General features: G+C 35.0%; 1 protein-coding gene across 5 annotated transcripts in view; it reads right to left on the bottom strand.

The window, feature by feature from the left end:
- The window catches only part of LOC105259503 (transcription factor AP-2-epsilon), a 137246-nt gene that overhangs the window by 73680 nt on the left and 39004 nt on the right, over positions 1-24562 (bottom strand). The window contains exon 1 of one of the 5 annotated variants that reach the window (XM_025409372.1): positions 7802-11461. The exons of 3 other annotated variants lie outside the window; for them this stretch is intronic. In XM_025409372.1, coding sequence (XP_025265157.1) covers positions 7802-8071 — 270 coding nt within the window. In that variant the 5' untranslated portion in view covers positions 8072-11461. Of the gene's footprint in view, positions 1-7801; positions 11462-24562 lie in introns of those variants that run through there. One more of the 5 variants, XM_025409376.1, reaches the window with a different exon arrangement.

Here is a 24562-nt window from a genome sequence, read left to right as displayed (position 1 = left end):
CGCCGTGGTAAAACGCCTGTTACGCGGATAAATTTGCCGGCTACGCGTAGTCGTTTATCGGATCCTCCGGGCTGCGCCTCGGCGCGCGCCGCGGGTGCGTTTACGCATTCGCCGCGGGATTTTAATCCAGATCTTTATTGCCTCGCGGGGAGAAAAAGCATCGTCTCGCGACAGCGAGGCCGCACCCCGTGTCGTTAAGAATGCATCGTGTCCTTTTGATCGCCGACGCCCTCCTTTTATCCTGCTACAAGACTCCGTCTTTTCTGACAATAAAAGGATTTTGCGATAGTCGCACCTTCGAGGTCCTCGCGAAATATCTGGATTATCTCGCGTGACTTTATCTGTGCGAATCGTCTATAATGCTAGTGTGTGTTGCCTGAATGTCGAGAATGATTCTTGATAAAACTCTTCCTGCCACGTCTGAAAATTATGTGTTATTTGTCGATGAAAATTTCTACACTGAGGGAAAAATTGTTTATAAAGGAATTGTTTATTTCATTTAAGCAAAAGCATTTAATTTTAATTAAATATGCATGTTATATTAAGTACATTATTTTCATTTATATATTTTTTTATATTTAAATACTATTTTCGTAAAATATATACTATAATTTTAATAAATTATAGTATATATTTTATGAAAATAAATATATTATTTTTTAAAATTAAAAAATTTGAATTTTTTGGGAATAAAAGTGCATTTTAATAAATATTTTGTAAAATTAAAATATAAAAATATTTAATTAAAAATTATATTTTTTTAAGCATATATATTTTTTTAAACATATGTAAATAAATATTTAATTTAAGCAGACATTTTGAATACAAGTAAATACGTGAGTTAGTATCCACTGAATAAATAGCTTTCTTGAGTTAACTAAAATTTTTTTATTTCAAGATAATTTTTTCCTCAGTGTAATGTCTTAAAAAATATCGTAAAAAATGCAGATTACATGTCTGCATTTCTGTTAATAATAGAAAGAAATTAATTTTTTTGCGATTAAAGTCATATAATAGAAAAAAATTAATTTTTTTCTCGTGATTATAGTTATCTTTATTATGTAAATAAAGTTATACGCCAAAATATACATATTTGATTTCTCTAATGGCGTACTACGATATAATCTTCAGAATTTCCAACTTGCGGGAAGAATCTTTTAGTAGCGCGAAAATCAACCGATGATTACGCACTTTTTATTATCGCTTATCTGCGTTATTTAGTATTCCCTCTAAGCAAGTTTCCTGGTTGCCACGTGAGAAATTGAACGCAACGTGGCAATTTCGATAATCGTCCGCAATAACCGCTATGGCACACCCGTTCTCTTTATATACATAAAGCTAAAATCACGATAATTTTCGCAAGATTTTAAGGTATTATTATTAAGCAACCATGTCTGCGTAGATGTTTATCTACTTCATTGTTGCCTTCGTAATGCGTATCGATAGAAGATTCTCTATAATGACTCAATTCTCGTTGAACAAAAATTTATAAGTGTCTACGCAACTTTTACATACATTATTTCATAGATCGAGTGATTGCGAAAAGTGTGATTGTATAAAGAGAAAGCCTATTACTCTTATTTATGGATTATATTTTGTTACAAATATACCTTTATTAATGTATAATATTTAAAAAAAATAAAAATAAAAAATATTTTTAAAAAATATAAGAAATTGAGGAATACTCTGTTAAAATCTAAAAGTCACATATTAACGACAACGATAATTAAAAATTCGCGAAGAGACAAAAACAATGTGCTGATCGGACAGTGAATAATCTTATATAATACAGAGAATTATAAATGATACTATAATGTTACGATGACAAATGTGTGCGGAAACATTCTCATGTTGCAATATATTCACGATGCACGAGAAGATTTTATTCTCCATTCGATTGAGTAATAGTATACCTTTCGGTCTCTGATTTACAAAAATGATCATAGCGCATATAGGATGCCATGATACGGGATATTTATTTTGTCAGATTCGCCTTCGCGCAGAGAAGGCAACTTTGCTTTGCCTCTCGCCGGAGATGTAGGATCTTAGCGTAGGATGGAAAGATGAATTAACGAATGAAACCTCGTGACCTTGTCCACGGCGACAGGTATGAGATGCGCGTATAAATAAAAATTAATTACGCGCAGATAAAGCTATGACTCTGATGACTCTTATGACGTTATATCATGATCATAGATAATTCACGACGTTTCAATACAGTTACATTATTGAAATAGAAATTGTGTGTGAGATAAAAAATACATAGTACCTTATGTTCGTTCGCGCCTCTGGCAGAGACCTGTCATCTTTATTTGCATTAATACTGTGATAAAAACAAGCAAAAATCATACGATAATTATAAAATGCTCTTATGTATAAGAGAAGTTATATAAGCAATATTTAGCTTATCATGAAATTATAACAATGCACTATGTTGCAATAAATTATGCATAAATTATGTATAAATAATAAAGTTACAAGGTGCATTAAATCTTAAAAAAACAAAAGTTTGAATATTACGATAATATTCAAACTTTAATTACAGATCATTATTATAAAGTTTCGAAAAGTTTATTATGTAAGCTTCATTGCACGAAGGCCATCGAATATTTTTTTTCTTCTCTCCGCAAACAAGCACTAATGTATAAAGTGTTATTCTCTCTTTCTCCCATTAACATCTTTTTTTTTTCTTTCTGGTCGACGTTGATGCGCGCCCGCGAACGAAGCGTATGACGTCAATAACCGGAAGCGCGTAATTTCGCTCTGATCGATCGCCCTTTCAGCGACGTTACCGTAATCATCTATCCTCGGATAGATCGCATCGGAAATCGCATGCGCGATCGGCGGCATACGGCATATTATCACTCACCGGGAATTTCAAGCGCTATCTTTAGGAGTTGCCAACAATATATCACCGCACACGGTCGTCTTGCACCACCTATCATTATCCGCGATGCCAGGGGTGATTTATCTCCGGTCTTTAGGACTACCGCGTTTCGAACTTCAATTTTTCCGCAGGTAGTCATTATCCGCGAACGAAAGTCAGGGACACTCGTCGCACGCGAGGCGTTTAAAATTTTACGAAGATTGATTTCCGACTTTAAACAGCGAATTCCATTGTCGATAGTCGACCCACCACATGCTGGGTACGTTCAGAGAGTCCGAGGAGAGAGATCTCCACGAGCTTGACTATAATTTTCAATGTTTTCTGAAGTTGTTACATCGCGAATAATTTTCAAGTTATGTTGAAAAACAACGAGTGTCTTTTTTGACTTTTTTTTAAATTTAATTTTGGAATTATTTTTAAATTTATCGGGATTATTATTATTCTTTTTCTTAATATCCTGTATGTATTGATACATTGTAGATAATTATCGCATAAAATTGAGACGCGCATGATAATACGAAATATGACAAGCTGAAGATTGACGATATTTTTATCATAATAATATTTTATAAGAGAATGCCTAATTTAAATTTTATAGGTTGCGTTATGGATGATGTTATATGGCTAGTTTCTTCGTTTAATGGAACGAGATAACGGCACTTTATGGTCATTATAATCGGTAGCTGGTAATAATATTCAGAGAATAAAAGTAGCGGATGCAAATACTTTGAAAGATTTAAATCATTCATCATAAAAATATTTCTTTTGATAATTGTATATAATATTTTCTCAACAAACAGAATTCTTAATAATTTTATTATATTTAATTTGATAATTTTGCATGTTACACAATAAATTAAATGTTGTTAAAATTTGGAGGCTTCAATAAAAAACAAAATAAAAAATATTTTCATTTATATGCAGCTCTCATACTAAAATTCTTTATTTTTTGACATGATTAATTATCCTGTTATCACATTTATAAATTTTTACAAAGAAAAAGCTGAATTCAGCTTAAAATAAATTATATTAATGACAGGATCTCAACTTTTTTGAACAATTATGTATCTTTTATGTATTAAATAAAAAAAAAACAATGATTAATGTTAAATACCAACAATGTGGCAAGATGAATTAAATCAATAATTTTATATTTATTTAAATAAATATTAATTAATTATTACATTAATTACTCATTTATTAGCATTTAATACATATTTATCGTTGCGATAGACAGCATCGATATAGAAACATTCCTTTTCTTTGCATCATCAGGACGATTACAAGACAAAGCAGATAAAAACGTGTAAACGCGCGATAATTGTCTTAATATAAACATTATTACCCAACGAAGACCTAATAAACCTTGTTTAATTATTTGCCAACGTATCAATTATTGTTGCATGTAAGACTTCCATCTTGATCATAGAACCGCCAAGTATTAATTATTGAAATTTTATTGCGCAACCGACGCATGTAGCATAAGAGTTCCTTGTTTCTCGCGAATTAAAGTGGCATCTCGTGCGAAGTTGCGAAGTTCACCCATCATGCTCTCATGAGGATCGCACACAAGAAAAACTCTTCCCCTGTACACATCTTTATGTTTGTACGTGCGTCTTATGGTAACACGTGAAAGGCCCCAGCTTCACCTTTAAATCCTTTGCTGGCGCAAAGGCGATTACTTGCAAGCCATTAAAACTGTCATACCCAGGAATCTTTCGACGATTAATCGCGGTTTTTATTGGCCTCTCAAACAGGACGATATTATCCCTCGAGGTTCAACGTGCCGATTTTAGCGTACTATTTTTCGGCACTTTCACTTCCTCGATCCTGCGCTGTCAATCAACGCGAAATTGAAATGATTGGTCGCACGTCTTAGAGTGGCGATAACGAAGACCGACATATTTGCCGATACACATTCGCGATACTCGACGCAGCTTTCTCCATACGCATAGATCTCTCATCGATAGTTCGAACCTTCACATTTTTCATTTCGAGAGAAATAAATATTTAATAGCTGTAAAATAATATATGTATGTTGTGTGTATGTGTGCAATTTAATGTACAATGGTGGATCATGTCGAGGAACACTACGAACGAGCCGGAGGTTAATCGTACGAATCTAAATTTTACCTCGCTATAAGTTATTAATCTTGCTGTCAAATTATATTACTAACTATGATTTATCATTATGGTTACATCTTGGCGCACGTTGGCATTAAGATTGCACGATAATGCTACGACAGAATGGTTATCAAAGTTAAGCAAAGTTGATATTTAACAACTTACAGCATAGGTTTTTTACATGTACAAAGATATTCATCGTTGATAACCTGTCGATATTTTTTTACATATTATTACTTTTCGTCTATTAATGAACAGGAAAAGCTTACAAAATATTAATATTTTTATTTTATCATACCATGACTTTCTCTTTTCTATAGGATCTGTACAAGCAAAATTTTAAATTAATCAATTTTCTATTAAAACAATTTTTTTTAAATAAAAATTAAGGATGTTTTGTATGTACAATCCCAGCAAAAAGTAGCTGAAAATCAATATTGACGAATATATTCACTTCTGCTATATTTTGAGTAAGAAATTGTGTTAGAATATTACAATTTGATCTTAGCTGCAGAGTGCAGAGATGTATTTTTTCATATTTATTGCGTTTTTACTGAAATATTCCGAATTTTGTTAATCGAAATGATTAACATTTGGCAGAGAATTTCGCCTTGTGACAGATACATGGCTAACTTCATTGAATTATTATATTATATATTTAATATCTTTTTAATCAGTTAGTACTTAAGATTGTTATATAATATTATTTGACGAAATATTTCCTCTGTATCTAAACTTTTACAAATTTTAAAGAAATTTAGAATATTATTTCCATGTGTTTTTGTCATTTGAATCGACGTGGTTATATGTTTCCCATAAAAACACATGTTAATTCGGTGCAAATTAAAATCCTTATAACTTGTCAATCGATTTAAAAATTGTACCGAAGATTCTAAACATATGTAAGGACATTCTGTATAATTTTCATTAAATTCTCAATATTCTGAAAATAGGTACAAAACATCCTTAATATTGTTTCCATTTTTTATATTATATCTTTAATTATTTCTCGTTTGACTCAATATTAAAGGCATTGTATTTTTAATTAATGATTAAAATTCTTTATTTCCGATTAAATAAATCAATATATCAATTTCCGTCCGCAAAAATTAACATTATAATTATTAAAACTAGATAGAAAGAAAAGATTCTAAATTCCTTCGTGAAAAAAGAACGCTTCTTAAGCGAAACATTCACCGACAAATGTTGCGCTAATCTTCTCTCATTTCGTGCATGAGAAGCGTGAAGCTTCCTAAGGTAACTCATGGTATCGTTAGATACCGCGAAAGCGCCGATTCCAAGGATATAATTAACGACACGAGCCCGAGCCGGTAGCAAGGGTTAATTTTTGCGCTCCCGCTCACCGACTGGAAACGCGGTTAATGGAATCTTCCCGATGCTGTTGTACGGTTGTGGCGGAATCATCGGCGTAGCCACCACGTGCTACATCGAACGTTGAGATGCCGGCGCCGTCACATCTCAGAATTGCATCCGGATTTTTCTTGAAACTCGTCTCGCACCTATCGCGACCTTATCGGCTTATTACGAAGGTGCTGTCTACGAGCTAATCCTCGGCCTCGTTTTCTAGTTGATATTTTTATATCAACTAGAATCCTAAGATCGGGAAATGAAGATTCATGAAGTACAAGATTCTTTGCGATGATCATTTAAAGAGACTGATGAGTCAGGTAAAGATATTAATGAATTGCACTTGTAACAATTTTACTGTGCGAAAATCTTATCAGATGATGATTCAAAATAATGGTTTCTTGATAGAGTTTTTTAAATAAAAATTATATCAAAAATGATATTGTCCCCTGCTTGTCTAGAAATTGAAATAATTCATTGGATTATATAAAAGTAATATGGTAGCATCTTGATAGTCCCCTGCTCAGAAATTTTACATTCTTTTTTAGACCATTATTAATTGAACTATATTTTTCGATTCGAAAAATGTAAATTTCAACAACAGTAGTAAACTATGAATATACGCATAGACAAAATAATGATATAGTCATTAGATTTACGAAGCTGAGAGAAAAGCGATTATATAAACAATAGATACGCATCACATTTTGAATAATGTCAAAACTTTACAATAAAAATAATAATCATGAAATAGCGAAAAGGGCAACTGACAATGCAAATTTCTTAAAGCGCGAAGAAGTATGCATTAATGGTTGTGTTTTATTATAGCCGTGGATCTGAACATCTGATTTGTTGCCGAGTGTCAGAATAGAATACGTTCACAGACTTCGAAACAGGTATAACCGTGTGTAGGCGGGCACGTCAGCAACAGCTGTTCCCTCTCCCGCTTTTTTTCTCTCTCTTACCACGTGAGAATTTTCTATAGTTTGAGACATGCTTGCACAATATGGCAATAAAGTATTAAAAATTAAAAAAAAAAAAGCATATCCTTGTATTTCCAAACACATGATAATTTAAAAAATAAAGAAATAAAAGAATCATTACTAAAAAGATTTAACGCAAAACATTATTATGTAGAACGATTGAATAAATATGATATAAATTTATCTTGAGCAAGACGTATTTGAGTTTGTTATATTTTCCATAAATTTAATGTAATATTGTACTAAAACCTTGTAATTTTTTGTAAAATTGCATTAATAACTTATTATTTATTTTATGTGCTTTCAATATTGTTAGAAATTCTATCTGCGCTTTAATCATAAAAATATCAAAGAATATCATTTTTTCGATGATGCCCATTACCGAGCATTAACATAATTCAAAATTTTGTATTTCCGAGACGAGAAGGTATAGACTCACGTCGTCTCTGTCGTCGTCGTCAGGATTCTCCTCGAGGACGAATCCGACCTCATTGTTGTTCCTCGTTAGTGACGGCAGTTTTCTTGGCGTCAGCTCCTCGCCATCCGTGTCTCTTTTCCGTTTACGATGCGCGTCGAGCGCGACCTCGTGCTCGTCCAACATGTCGGTGATCATCAGTTCCGATTTGACACTTGTCGGGGACACGACTTCGTCCAGCGGTGACATGGTCCGGTCAGTCTCACCGGTCTCCAGGACGGACATGGTGGACATCAGTATCCGCTATTTCGCTCGCCGGAATTCGTGCAAATCCGACGAGATAATCACCAGCAGAGACCAAGGAAGTATGGACCAAGCACGCGCATAGAGCCGCCTTTCACCGTTAAAGTCTCGCGAGCTCGATTATCGAAAAACCCCAAAGATGTTAACTAATTAATCCTGGTCCCTTTAATAAAATTGCATCATCATGGCGATGCAAGAAATCGAACTTGTGTCAGTTTATTTCAATGTGTCTCGATAATGAGAGGTAGGAGAGATACTCGTGTATGATTAAATTTCAATTCGATCGGTATATCTCTGTACGTTTATCGTTCTGCTCGACGACCGATGCGAATATCACTCGATAATGATCGTTTGATGAGAGAGGAATGCGCCGGGGATTTGCTTTCACCGTAAAACTTTGGCCAATTACGACTGCCGCTAATGTCCACGTATACATTTGTTAAGTTACTTCGTCGACAGTAATATCTTCTGATTATTTCTTGATAGTATAATGACAGTATAATGATGGTCCATTAACCGGATAAACTTCGTTTATTTAAGAGAAATATCAACAAGCGGTCGCACAGATTAAACCGCAAAATTGCACGTGTGTAGCGAAATGTCTCGTAAATTGGAGAGGTTTTGCCTTGATAAAGTCCGATTAATTTTCACGTACGATCCAAGCGTTAAACTTGCTACCAATCCTAGTAACGTGCTTATTGCGATCATTACCATTTGATTACGTCTAATTTCAAGCGCGCATGAATATGTGGTTTCCTCAAGTACTGGCTTTAAAGTTAATAAGAGACACAATTAATGCGCTTCTGAAAATCATACGATCTCTTTAAAATTTTAATATACTATCACATATTACTAAATGACATCCATCAAAGTATTCAAAGCGAGGAGCTGCAATGGCACTGCTATAATTGTATGCAAATTTGCTGTCAGATGTAACTTTCACTACTTCTGAAGAGTCATCGAGGAAACTGTGCTTCTCGGTGCACGTTATATCCCACTCAATTAAGAGAGCTTAAAACGTCTGCGGTATTTGCGAACAGCTGTCAGCGCGCTGTCTGACATGGAACTTCGATATCTCGATCATATGACGAAGGAATCATGCACTGTGGTCGCTTTAATAAGATCTCAGTAATGCTGTACGAACAAGATGGAATCGCGTTTTACAGGCAATCAAACGTACATCGATCATAGCGCGGGAAATAACCATCGCGGAATAGTCCGTAGAATATTTAGCGGAATTTTGATCGGAAACCTCGGGCATCGTGAGATTTTTCATCGCGATATCGTGAAATTTCGTCGCGTTTTAAAACTCGCGGGGGACAGTTCAATGCCTCCCCGATTCTTGCGTCACGATCGCCTGCGGACCGTGTCTCGTATTCATGTGATGCGTCAGCTTTCGAACGAGTTTTCGACGCTTCGAGTTTCGAGGCGATCGAGACGAGAGGGACGGCCTCGCTTGTGCGCGCATTCAACTCTCCGACTCCGCGCGCGATACGCAACGCACGATAGAATCCTTCCTATTTGCCTCTCTCTCTCTCTCTTTCTTTCCCTTTACCTCTTGCACTTGGTCGCGACTAAAGTAGCTTCGACCGCTCGGGTGGGGACGTCGATGCGTAATTAAACGGCATATCACGCGTGGATTTTCCTTGTAGTCGGACGTAGATTGACGCGCGTCATTCATTCGCGATTCGTTTCGCAGACTGTGAACTTTACCTCTCCGTTATCGATTAGGATGATTAATGAATTTTAGTTTAGAAAAATCACGGTGATGAAGCGATACTAGTTCTCTTGGGATTTTTTTCGAGATCGCTCGGATCCAGATTCAACAACATCCAATAGCGTATGTCGAACGACGCAGAAATTGCGGGCCACCGCCGAAAGTCACGTGGCCAGGCTAGTTTCTTGGTGGCGAACCGGTGTCGGCTACCATTCTCATAATCGACAGCATGCTTGGCCGCTCGACTCGGCCAGATTTCACTCGCGGAATCGAGACGTAGAAGGTGAACAGTAGCGAGATACCGTCGATCGATCGACGCGCACGATGCGTAGACATATCCTCTCTCAGTTTACAAGGCCGATGTTATTCAATCTTCCGTAATAAATCACGTTGTTCATGATTTTGATATCTTCTTTCTGAAGAAGTCGGCCTCCTGTTCAGCGATCGCGATTCGAATATCAAAAATTTTCACTGTCAACGCTTGATTCGCGCATTACACAGAAATCTCATCATTCTCGCTTATATAATCGCGTTCCGAAGAGACACTGTTAACAAAAATTATCGCTTTTCGCTCGATAGCGTTTCGAAATATTGACATCTCGCGACAAAGACGCAATCGATCAATCATAAGCCACGTGCACCGTGTCACGTGGAGGCGAAGAGAAGACGTCGTCGTTGATTAACGTGGATAACCCTATCGGCGGTTGCAGGAGGGGCGGTTCGCGGGATTCACGGCACGAGGTCACTTCCGGAAAAGTCGCTCGATGAAAAGCCGCGGTATGCACTCTTTTTAAATGACCGCGTATTGGTCGAAGGTCGGCGAGGATCCCGATCGAGCGACACCGCGTTGGCGCGCGCGCCTCTCGAGAATGGCCTAGAGGCGAAAAGAGGAAAGGATCTCCTCGAGTGGCGCCGCCCGCGGCAGGAGGGGGCAGATTTGTCTCTCTCTCTTTCTTCCTTTCTTGTTCATTCTCCTTCTGCCTCTCTCTCTTTCTTTTTCTCACTCCTTCGTACGCGGAACAAGTGTTGGAGCTGCGCTCCGTACACGATATATGCGCGGTAGACCACCACCATCACCATCGCGCGGCGGCGACCATCACCGTTGCACACACTTACCATCGTCGATATCGCATGGTGCGTCCGTCACCAACACCATCAACGATGCCAGCTGTCACGTTCTTCGTCTCGTTCCTACGCGAGCTCGACTCGGTCGGCACTGCTTCCGCTCCGACGAGCGCCTCATCTCTCCTCTCCTGTTCTTCGTCCTGCCTGTCCCCCTTTCGTGTCGTTTCCTCCACCGCACGAGCGTTCCTCCTCTTCGATCTCGAGCGTCGTCTCTGTTCGTTCCAGTAGTCGTTGCTAGATCGCTCGGTGTCTCTCTTTTTCTCATCTCGTTGGACAGGAATACACGGTATATCCCGGATCGAGTTGGATCGCCGCATAGGATGAGGATTTTACGTTTCAGTTGAATGTTCCCTCTTATACGTCTCGTTTGTTTCTCTCTTCTTCCCGATCGCTGGATATCTTTGATACGATCCCGCGGGACAGGCTTGTCGATAAACTCGAGTGTATGTTTATCTCGGATTGCTTTGTCGCGCTACCTTCGTGGATCAAACGGCCGAGCTACATGTCAGGGCCAAGACTCAAGTCAGATCAATTTATCCGTATTTAGAATTTTTTTATATTTGTTACTATGATTACTCTCTCTATAAATGCTTTAAGTAACAAATATACATTACACACACATGCACAAAATTTTTTATATTATATAAGTTATATATTTATATACGTATATATATTTTATAAAATACACATCTTTTATATATAAGATATATACATTATTTATTTTATACTATATCATTTATTAATTTTATAACTTTCAAAGATTATTATTACATTGGCATCGTGAATCCTTATTTCCTTTCCCATCTCTCTTTCTATTTCTTTTTTTGTTATTATATTATATTTAATCAGGTAAATATAATGTCTAATGATCTTTATTTATTTCTGCTTCTTTTTTTTTCTTTCATTCCCATCTTGACTGGCGCCGAAATATTTTAATTTTCATATCATTGATTTGCAGCAGCGCGTATCTTCGTAATAGATATCGAATCTTGTCTTTCCTCAATCGTGAATCGTTACTAACGACGTACGATCTGTCTCTCGCGCAGTCCACACAGATCTGATCTAACACTAGATCGCTTTGAACCGGTCTCTCTCCTTCTCTCTCTTTTTCTCTCGTTATCTTCGTTACTTGTTTTCCCAATTAGCTTCGCGCGTATAACGCACGCACGCTTCTCGATGTTGCGCGATGTGAGTGAGAACCAAACTCGGATCTAATACCAGTGGCGTCGCAACAAAATACGATTCGATAATCGATTTATTTGCAATAAATTGTTGAGAAGCAACGAGATGTGCGAATCGAATAAAAGCAAAATCGAAGAGTAAACAAAATTGACTACTATTTTTAAATGTATTCTATGTGTTTACGGGCGAATGAAAAATTATAAATATAAATTAAGAATTTCCTCCATAATAAAATATTTCAAATAATAATTAAATTTAGCAACATATATAATTTTTGCAACATAAATTTTAAAAAAGTCGCGTATAAAGTAAAAAAATAGATGTGTGTCTGTCGTTAAATCATTAAAAATTAAAGACGCGTAAAAGAGCATCGAATATGTATACATAATATTAATATAATTAATGCTTATATAATTAATATCTAAATTAATATAATTAATATAATTAATAGATGTCATTAGAAAATAGTAATAAATTAGTGTTTAATTAATCATATATTTTCGATGTCATCTGAAATTAGGGCAAAATTTGAAATTTGAAATAATAATGAAATTTAACGTAATTCTTGCAACAAAAAATTTAAAAAAAGTCGCGTATGAAATAAAAAATAGGTGTCTCTGTTGTTAGATTATTAAAAATTAAAGACACGCGTAAAAGAGCATCGAATATGTATATATAATATTAATATAATTAATGCTTATATAATTAATACCTAAATGAATATAATTAATATAATTAATACTGATGTCATTAGAAAATAGTAATAAATTACAGTGTTTAATTAATCATATATTTCCGATACCATCCGAAATTGGGACACTATCCGTTCTCCGAGTTCAAAGTGCAATCGATAAAACGCAATATTAATTTTACATAGTTTATTACGCTTGTACATACGCTTCATACATATCACAAAATGTCGTTTTTATATACTTTTCGTAACTAATTATTTACACACGCGAATCAATAATAAAAATAATTAATTTCAATTATCGAATCATTATAAGGCCGCAATTATGTCTCATTACGATAAGTAAAACTCGATCGTGCTACTTGCGTCGTTACATTTCGTGCCAATTTGATGGCAAATATCAACGGGATTATCCGCGTGCACGTACGCGAATGTATCCGTGAACATTCCTTCATCCATTACCCGAAATGCGAACAGCGACCAAGGCAAAATGAGTCGCTCATTAGGAAAGAATGCAGCACCGCACGGCAATAAGCGACGATATATAATTTCAACTGCAATAAAATCTTGTCTAAGCGACGAGCGTTCTTCCGCATAACCTGTGCTGAATTCGCGTCGCCCACAAAAAGCGAGGAGAGAGCGACGCTAACGGTTTTAAAGCGCGGACCACCGTCCCGGATTACAGATTGGATAATCGATCGTTTAAAATACGCGATCGATTCGATATTAACGCGATGTATGCGGTTTCGTTGGAATTTGATTGAAATAGATCAATCCACACACGTGCCGCAAGCGTGCGTAAAAATCTTCGGCTATATCGAATTACGAGGTCAACTACGCTTGCATAGTTGATTTCTCTTTCTTCTATCGGTTCTAATTTTAACATTTTTGCACGTATGTTTTAATCATTTCTGTGTAATTTACATTTTTACGTCGCTCGATTATCGTGCAAATAGATGATTCCTGTCAAGATGATAAAATATTTGATTTATCGCTCATTTCTTAACATTCTATTTTAGTTTTAAAATTTTAATTTTACGACCAATTTATCTTTTATGAAGTTCGCATCTAAAAACGAAGAAAGAAAAAGAGCTGGATAAATAAACAAATTAAAGACGAAACTAATGACAGAAACTAATTTCTATAAAAGTGGATCCGTGTCGATTGACTTGTGCAATCGATGATTCATCTCGATTGTACGCGCGCCGACAAAGATATCACGGAAATTTTTCACGCGCACAAAACCGAATTTGTTGCGGTGATTAATACCCTTTAACGAACGAAAATATTCGGGTCAGGTGAGCAGCGACTGGCAACGGTGGGCCCCGATGATCCCGACGATTCACGAGGCTGGCCCCCTCGGCATACCAAGACAGATCATTTCTTTTCCTTCGTCTCCCCTCTCCTCCCTCTCTGTCTCCCTTCTGTTCCCCTTTGCTTTATGTGCACCTGTCCAGACTGGATGGATGATATTCTGATCTCGATTCTTGCGAGTAAAGCTGGCGCCTCTTTTTCAAATCAAACGAGTGGAAAGGCTTCTATGGATAACGTTTTCCTTTGTGAAAAAGCATAATGCTTTCTTTAATTATCGAGACATAAAATGTTCTCGAGAAATAAGTACGTACTCCAATTAACAAAAGTAGAATAGCTCGTAAAAATTATTGGCGCTTGTTTCATTTTTAAACATTTACTTTTAAACGAGTGGAATTAATCGAGAAAAAAATATTTACAAATATAATTTAAAACAAGATTTTTAAATATATAAATTTTTTTTAAATATTTAAATTTTTTAAATACATAAATTATTTGTGTGTTGTGACATCAATTAGAATTCTGGTATCATAATTGGACGATATAAAACATGTGAGAAATTTTTTGAAAGATGTCAAAATGTATGCCGTCGTGAAAATAAAACTGTCGATATTAGTGGCGATAATTATTTATCAAGTGGCGATAGTTATTTATCAAGTGTTTGCGGACATACTTTAAAAAGGCGCAGTTTGACGAGCTCTAAAGCGCGATTTGTAATCCTCTCTCCTTCTCCATTCACCAGTTTTTTATGGAGAAGCCAAATCCTTATCGTCGTGCATGCTAAGAATTCCTCCTTAGTCGCCACCCACGTGTTCACTACTGAGAACAGCAACGCGATCGTCGACCACGTGCGAAAAAACTGCACGATAGGTCGGGAGGAAAAGCGTCGCGTCGAGTTATCCGGGGCGCGAGGGGAGGGAGGGGCAAAAAGAGGGCGCCGAGAGGAAGATACATTTTTCAGATTATAACGGACTGCCGTTCTTCGAGCGATAATGCGAGTGTATACATCGATGGCACCGAGAGAGACGACGAATGACAGATAGAGAGAAAGAGAGAGAGAGAGAGCCGGCATTCCCGAGAGAAATCTTGGAGCATATTTTCACGTCTATTCTGAGGGCGCGTCTCTGCCGGATGCAGATAGCGGCGGCCGTGTCGCGGGATGTGTGGCCACGTATGGGTGGCGCACAATATCCCCCTGATGGTGAAGACCATCCAACCTGCACGATACGATGTAATACTCGCCGGGATAATATATTGCTGTACAAATGGCACTAACCCTGCATCCCCCGCACGCGCGTACCTGCATACATTCGCTTATCTCCGCTCGATTTTCACGACAGTGTCGTCAACCTCGCCGTCAGCGACGTCGGGTTGTCGTAGGTGGTCTCTATGGAAATGCGAAATTGGCGAAGCGCTATGGATTGTGATGTGTATCTCTACGGGAATGTGTCATTGTGTAGTTTTCTTTAAAGCACAGAAATTGTCGCAGTTTCCCCTTTGTATCATCATCGCACTGAGAAAAAATCTGGTTGCATTAATTAGAATTCTGATAGATTCAACCAGTATGTCTGTTGGAAAATAAACGAACCGGAATTCTTGTAGGAATTACCAGATGAATCTGATTAATTTCTTCCTGTTCAATTTACCAAATTTTCCCGTTAATAATACTCACCAGCACCAAGTCGTCTAGAATTTTTTCCATCTAATCTCAAAAGACTGTTTAATATTCTGAATTCCAACAAGATTATTGGATAAATTCAATCCAGATTATTGAATAAATTATTTTAAATTCAGTTTGTTAAAAATTAAACTGATAAACAGTGATGCAGGAAGAGGATGCAGCTCAAACACACACAATCAGAGAGCTAGCGTCCTCTTTCTGGCACTACTGCTCGTAAGAGAAAAAAAATATACTTTGGATTTAGTGTTAATACTAGTTCTTTATATACATTTTGTGGCAAATATTGAATACGAGTTAAGTTAAGAGTTATAAAAAATCAAGTCTTATCACGATAACTAGAAATTTTTGTTTGATTTAATCAAAATACCTTCAATCATATACGTCTTGCTGGTACAATCAAACGATTTTTCTCAGTGCGAATTCATAAAAAGTATCATAATATACGACAATATATCGTTCCGTTTGTGTGTCATGTGATTGAAAATCAATTAATAAATTTCTCGAAACAGAGAACTGTCAGAATTCATCGACGCAATCAAAACAACTCGTCATGTTTGTGCAAATAGTGTTCTGCTCTTCACGTGTCACGCGTCGTGTGTGAGTTACGATGAAATTCTGTGAATTGAACAAGTGGACGGAGCGCGTTTAAATAGAGAATCGATCGATAACTCGGTGATAAATGCGAGCGTCGACTACTAGAAATTACACTGCCAATTGCGTGTCGTTGCCATTCGACTTTGCGATCGCAATCAGCGACAGTTCCACCGCGTCCATTCCTATTTCATTTCTTATCCCACAAGCTCGACCAATGATAGTGGCAGATAGGCGTGTCTTGTGTTGAGAGATTTGTTATTACAATCACGTCTTCGATCACGCGATTTAGAATCGTGTTGAGAATACTGGCCGTTTCTATTGTGAGATCATGGTGTGTCCCGACCACATTATTCTCGAATAAGTTGTTGTTATCGGAACGAAAAATCGCTTCTATTTCGTGATCGATATTTGCGATTTATAATTTTTTTTTAATTGAAACGAAATTGTTTTGATGATATTTAAGCAAGAACGATGATAAGATGAGATTTTCCTCGCGTTTACTTGTTATGGGACACAATCTTATCAGACGCGATATTTTCAAAAATTATCTAAAAATAATCAAATTTATAAGAACAGATCTCTATTATTTCTAATAAGATTACGCAGTCTTGATGTATCTTTCAAAATATAAATGTATCTTATTTTTCATCACATAATTAGGAAAAATATATTATATTACTATTATATTACTTATATATTAAGATGTGAAGAAATAAAGTAGGTTGAAAAGATGAAAAATTCCCATAAGATATAGATGTAGCAAGAACAGTAACAACAAGCTTAGTGGTAAAGGTAACTTCTACCACACTTGATGTCGATGCTATATCTTAACATAACGAGACCAGTCACGCGATCGATACTATGCTATAAGATGTATATATCTCTCTCTTTCTCTCTCTCTTTCTCGGAATATACATTTACATTCCAGATTCCACGAAATACTAAATCATTAATGATATCTTTCGCAATTAGCTCGCGCATGCTAATTATTATTATCTTCAAGATCATATAATCCCTCTTCGTATCATTAACCTTGTTCGGCGATGCGTTCCTTTACGCGTTGACATTCCGCAAAAACGAAATGTAAAATCTTATCCAGGAATTAAATTCTTTCATTAACCAATTTATGGTCGTTCATATAGGATTTCTGTATAAAATCATGTAGACTCGTAAATTAAATTCAGAAGATTTGCATCATATTATATATATATATATAAATTTATATATATATATATATATATATATATATATACATATATACATATATATATAACATGATGTAAGTCTTCCGAATTTAATTTACGTGTCTACATGATTTTATATATTTTGATTTTATATATTTATATAAATATAATTTATATAAATATATAATTATATTTTATATATTTATAAGAAAGTTTTATAAACATATATATTTTACACACATATTTATATATATTTATAAAACTATTTTATTTATATTTTTCCATATCGTGCCAAAAATATTTATTTACTTTTCAATTGTGCACCTTGCAATTATTGCATGATACTAATAATTTCAAAATGTAAAAATAGATAATGAATTTAATTGAATTTTCTCCCTTATTTTTCATATGACATTCTACGTTATCTTTGAAAGAAAATTCATAGATAAAACTCGTTTTAAAAGGTAGCTTTCCATATCTCGCGTACGTCGACTTAGCGCAGCCGAGTCGTAAAAAATGATGATGACGACGACAACGAGAATCCAGCTCGGCTATTAGAGCATGCAGCATCTCGTCCACGAGATCGTCCGTCCTGAGTGGACTGCTTGCGGTTTCGCGATCGAGAAGTGGTTGCACGAGTATCTGGGTGGATAGTCGCGAACGTGAACCGCGATATCGCGCTCGTAATGCATCTACGTGCGTTATTACAAGTTGCTCTCTTCGCTTTTTAACGCAATCGCGTTCCATATCGTAATAATACACGAATCGAACGATCCCAGCTTTAAGGCCAGCCACTCATCATTTAGCGAATCGATCGGTGCTCGAAGAAAAATCCGCTGTGATTAGAGATTAGCTCGAGAATGATCTGCATGTAATATCATGCAATTCCATTTTCTCGATTTGCGCGAGACCTTCCTGGTCATTGATGTCGTAGTCTATTTCGTAAAGCTTGATAAGTCGACGATCAGACGACGACATGATTAATGTAACAGGTACATATTTGCAAATTACTAAAGGTGACGTATGCCTCCTTTTTTTCAGGAACGTGATAATAACAAGAGAAAGTACCTGTTCATCGTGATAGAACAGAATCTGACAAATGAAATTTTATCTGCCATATGTCAACGCGAGTGTACACGAGTTTAACTAGAAGAAATAAAACTATTTCTGTACCGTAAAGACGACCTTTGCAGATGCACAGAAAAAAAATAAGTGTCAAATCAAAACTTATATACTTAAACTAACGCGTTCATTGTTTCGTATATACGCAACAATTTATAATCTTCTTAGAAGAATTTAATAATTTTAAATTTCAACATTATTACAGTCTCATTTTAATATTAATCGTCACCTCAAGAATATATAATTATTTGATTCTATGTACTTTAAGAAAATTATAATCTTTGATTTAAAAATGTTATTTTTTATCGAACATTGTTTCCTTTCCATTCAAGAAAATTAAATCTTAAATCATAAAAATATATTTTTCTTGATTAAACTATATAAAATAGCTTCATTCAAGTAAGCAATTATTCAAGCAATTATATTTTTCTTTAATTAACGCAATATAATCTCATTTCAAGATTTTTATGTTAAAATTAAATATATTTTCAAAATAAGAATGTCCTTTTTTTGAGTACGGCGACAAATAGAAGTGGTTTATAATCAATTTTATAACTTGAAATTAGACAAGCGTATATATCTTTCTCGTACAGGTATTTTTTGGAAAGCCTTGAAATATCCTGTCAAAAAATTACATAGCTATAAAATTTAATATTTAAAGCTACATAACGGTATTCGGGATCGTATTTGCACGTGTACTATTGTATTGGATGCCAGAGTACCTACGAATATGTCTTAATTATCTTATACAGAACCTTATAAAGGTGCTATAATTCACACATACGCGTCACGATTCGAATCGCGCGTACTAGTCATTTTATTTCCAGCATCAATATTTACGGTAATCGGCGGCGAGTTGATGGATAATCGCATGGTATGCGGCTTTTATCCCTCGGTTTTATTCCCCGTTAATTCTTCAATAAACGCGCTACAAGCATTTACTTCGTTTTCATTGCGCGCGGCGAGGTGAGGCGGGGTAAAATAAATTGCGGGGTGGCGCGTAAACTTATTGTCGGTGCCATCTCGGGCGGCCGAGAGCGGCAACTCGCGAGAATGATAGAGAACGACAGGACAAACATTAATGACGCGTATGGTGAATGCGGTATGTCCGGTTACGTGTTAATGCGATTTTATAACGTGAACGGCTTCTTACGGCTATGCGCGACTTCAGAGGCAATCGCTATTGCCTTCGTTTTTTCAGACAACACAAAGCGAAAAACCTGTCGTATTGAAAGCAGCATTGTGCAGGAATATCGTAAAAAATGTTTCTACCTGAATGTGAATAAACAATAAAACGATTATCAAAACTATTATCAATATATATATATATATATATATATATATATATATATATATTATATATATATATATATAATAAATCTTAATTAAGATTAGGACTTAATTTAATTAAGATTTATTCTAGATTAATTTAGATTTAATTAAGATTAATTACGATTAATTTAGATTTAATTAAGATTAATTTCAAATAACTTTTTAAATAGTTTTTATCTAAAATATAAATAAAATAATAATAAAATAAATAAATATAAATAAAATATAAATATATAATAAATATATAAATAATAATATATAATAAAATAATAATAAAATAATAAAAAAAAATATATATATATTTATATATCAAATATATAATATATAATAAAATAATAATAAAATAAATCAATATAAATAAAATATAAATGATAAATATATAATAAAATAATAATAAAATAATAATAAAATAAATAAATATAAATAATAAAATATAAATTGATAGTATCTCTGCCTAACATATAAATTCTTTTTAATCAATTAAAAGTTCATAAATTTCCCTCTCACAATAATATGATATTTAATATCTCACATTTTTTTATCGCCTCTTTCATTTATTCGTTCACAAGAATTTCTCGATCATTTATCCATCTAATTGTAAGAAAAAAATACGCAAACTCTAACACTGATGGATCGATACTAAAGATATATCACTAAGGAACAATAATAAAAATTTAATGAAGGAAACTCCAACGATAGCTCTATGATCATTTATCAAATTTCACATGCAAATACGACACATTCAGCATACATTCGATCACTATCTTCAATTAATTATCCTTCTCAAGTTGCGCGCTTTCGCTCGCACAATAATTCTTCCGGGAACATTTCCTAGTTTTCTTACTATTACTTTTTTTTTTATATACATGCTTCCTCTCATTCTTTTCATCAAAGCATATCCGTTTTTCGCACGAATAAATTTCCACGTCTCTCTCTTTTTTCTCGCGTATATCGACGTTTTCTCTCCTTTTCTCTCTCTCTCTCTCGATCTCTTTCCGTCCCTTCTTCCTCGAGATTCCGCTCGGCTCGCGCTCGTTTGGTCCAGTCCAGCATCAGGTCAACGCCCTAGTGACCAACGCACCTTGTTCGTCCGTTCATAACGCGCGTGTGATTGTCCCTCGCGTACGTGTGCGTGATCTTGCGCCTCGCACGCGCACGGGCCCAATCTAGGGCAAGCGAGCAGATGCCGGAGCGCGGGCAAGCGCTTTTTCCTCGTCCACTCGCGGCATCGGGGAACCGAACGAGATCCCGATCGAAAAACTCAGGAGGTATCATCGCGATGCGAGGTGGATCGTCCAAGATTTATGGATTCAGGGAGCCGACCTGGCCGGGCATCCCTCCTGTCACCGCGACTTCCGTTAGCTAAGCTCGATTCACTATTAAATATGTAAATTTAATGAGAATTGCGCGGAAACGTAGTTTTCAAAATTGAGTTTGCGTAATATTTTATATATTTTTATATATATTTTTTATATATTTTATATATTTTTATATATTTTATATATTTTATATATTTTTATTTATTTTATATATTTTATATAATAAAATATATTTTATATTTTTTATATATTTTTTATTCTTAAGTATACAGTTGGACGATGAAATTAATTTCCCTTTATGTAATTTAAATACACATAATTTCTCCTGATGTAGTTAATTTTTGATCTATTTTTATTGAGTGTTAGTTTTTTCTTTGACTGGTATGTCGACTTTATGTGGTATATTATATTGTAAATAAATAAAATAAGTGACAATAATCGTGTGAACAAACATTTCTCGTTTGCATATGATTCATAACATCCAATATATATCAAATACATCTAGACTACAATTCTTCCAATACATCCAGACATCGTTTGCCCTGATTATAAACTAGTTTGTTATTTGTAATGATTTATTGGAAGGATGTTCTCTAATGCGCGTGATGTATTCTGTAATGATGTATGCTCTTTGTATGTAGCGGTAACGTGGATTTTCAACGTAATCATTTCTGCCAGACGGTCGCGCTGCAAAACGAGCAACGAAACAACGTCGCGTACAGGCTCGTCCCTCATTTTCTTCCTGCATTTCGCTGTCCAATGTTCCACTCTGACTGTCGTGCACCATCTCAGGCATTTGCGCGAAGGAAGGATTGCGCTCGACGTGGTGAAAAATGAATAATCGGTAATTGCCCCTGTGATCGTGCGGGACGAGGACAATCGGCGCAGTCTTAAACAATTGGTCGCCTATTAGAATTATCGTTGCTCACAATGTCGTATGTAATCAATGTACTTTGAATTTTACTTTGAAGATTAAGTTCTCTTGATTTAGTTAGTTCTTCAAGACAAAATTTAATTTGCCGATCAATTTTTTAAGCACGCTTGAATTTAATATATATATCAAGATTTTGAGTAAATTTCACTCTTTAATGTATTTTAAAAATTTAAATATGCTACTTATAAGAAGAAAAAATTAAATACATAGATATTAAAATTAGAAAATATACTGAATGAATTAAATAATCTGTGAAAGAGAGAGAATATGGGATTAATACATTTTTGTTAAATCTTAGTGCTTCCTTGTCTACCAGTGATAAGAGAGATTTTAAAGAGCTAATTTATGACATGTTCGTTTTAATAGCCTTAATTGCGCTATTAATCGCGTTTTGGTTGCTGTACAATTACCTTATAAGAGCAAGAAAATCCTGTTGTGTTGCTTTTATCAAGATTACGAATTAGAAATTGTAGATTAGGGTCGAAAGATTAGAGATGTGGTGGAGAAGTACGTTATTACGTGAATATTATCTTGCATGCTGAGAGCACGGCAAGTTGGACTGAGGAATAATATTGTGAATTCCAAGTAACCCGATTTACAGCAGCACAGTTGAAAACTTATAGTTTCGTAATCATGAGATAATTTTTTTTTATATAACTTTCGTTACATTTTAAACAAAAAGAATAACAAACATTAAAAACAAATATTCTTATATACTCTTTATTATCGTCTCTTTCAAATACTGTTGGCTTAAATAATTTGAAGGTAAACTTAGAATAAAAACAATATTAAGGCCCGATTTCACCAACCGCGTTTAACTTTAATCTTAGTTCAATTCACTCTTTGTCTCTTTCTAAAGGAAGAGTTAAAAGGAGATAAAGAGTGAGTTAAACTAAGATTAAAGTTAAACGCTGTTGATGAAATCGGGCATAAATAAGACAAATGAAAGAAGATGTGATATACGAAGCAAATTACAAAAATTTAAAATATTTAAAATAGCACATTCTCTGTGTTTTAATGCTGCAATTTTCCAAAGAGCAATTTTTATATAAAGTATTTAAAATAACTGTGATAAGTATTTATGAATAAATCGGTCAAAAATGAGAAGTCAAACAATGAAGAAAATATTTAATTTATAGATTCCGATATTATCTTAAAACTGTAATATTATCGAATCTTGTTGTATATTCGTAAACGCAGCATGAATTATGCATTTTAAAGTTGAAACTTTAAAACTTTTAAAGTTTAAATAACTTCAAATTTCTTTCTATATTCCCGATAATTACAAAATAAGAAAGCTTAAGATGATATTAGCGCTTCTCCATAAATAACTTTAAAAACGTGTGGTCTTTCGAAACCGGCTGAGACATAATGTGTATAATCAATGTTTCAACTTGTAATGACCGATGAAAAGCCGACGTGTCTCGTGTATTAGCTTTTGAATAGAACTTAGATATGGCCACTTTAGTTTAATGCTAGAATGTAATATCGCGGCTTCTTTTTAGTTTTCGAAAGTCAATTATAAGTAACTTGGGTTTCTTTTCAAATAAATCCGTTCAATTATAACGCTTCGCTATTGGAAGCTGGAAGAGATATACAAGTCATGTTCTCAGATACTTCTTAATATATGATAGCAAGAAATTAATATCTATTAATATAATATTAATATATAATATTAATATATAATATAATATTAATATAATCTTAATATTAATATATAATATATAATATATTAATATTATATTATATAATATATAATTAATATGTAATTAATATAGAATTCTAAAAATAATTGTTAACCTTTATTCGTGACTAATCTTCTATTTGTGGCTATTTATTGGGGAATTTAATGATATCTAAATAACATTAGGCAATAACGCTTACATGATGAAAAAGATATGCAATATATTATACATATATCAATAAAGCTGTCATTTTTAGTAAAGCGTGACCAGGACTTCCTCGTTCGGAAAGTCCTAGCATCAGTCGCGCACAATCAGGCACGTAGGATAATCGCGTAGGATTTACCGTGGCACTACTCGGCTACACCAGAGATCACGGTCTCTCCTCGCCAATGACACGGGTGGGACAGAAATTACGCCGTTTGGTGCTCGCTCCCTCAAGGCTTTTAATTTCAATGGTATGCCGCTCCCCCGCGATTTCGAGATCGGAAGGCGAGGAGGGGAGGCAGGGAAAGCCCACCCACCCCATCGCGGATCCTGACCGATTATTTCCCGGCGTTATTAGGGCCACCCCATGTGCAGGATCCGGCGAGCGGAAAAAAGGGAAC

Source organism: Camponotus floridanus, unplaced genomic scaffold (assembly GCF_003227725.1).
Source record: "Camponotus floridanus strain SB8 unplaced genomic scaffold, Cflo_v7.5 scaffold26, whole genome shotgun sequence".
NCBI classification, from domain to species: Eukaryota; Metazoa; Arthropoda; class Insecta; order Hymenoptera; family Formicidae; genus Camponotus; species Camponotus floridanus.
The sequence above is the reverse complement of the archived record's forward strand: the minus strand, read 5'-3'. Positions and strand labels throughout refer to the sequence as shown.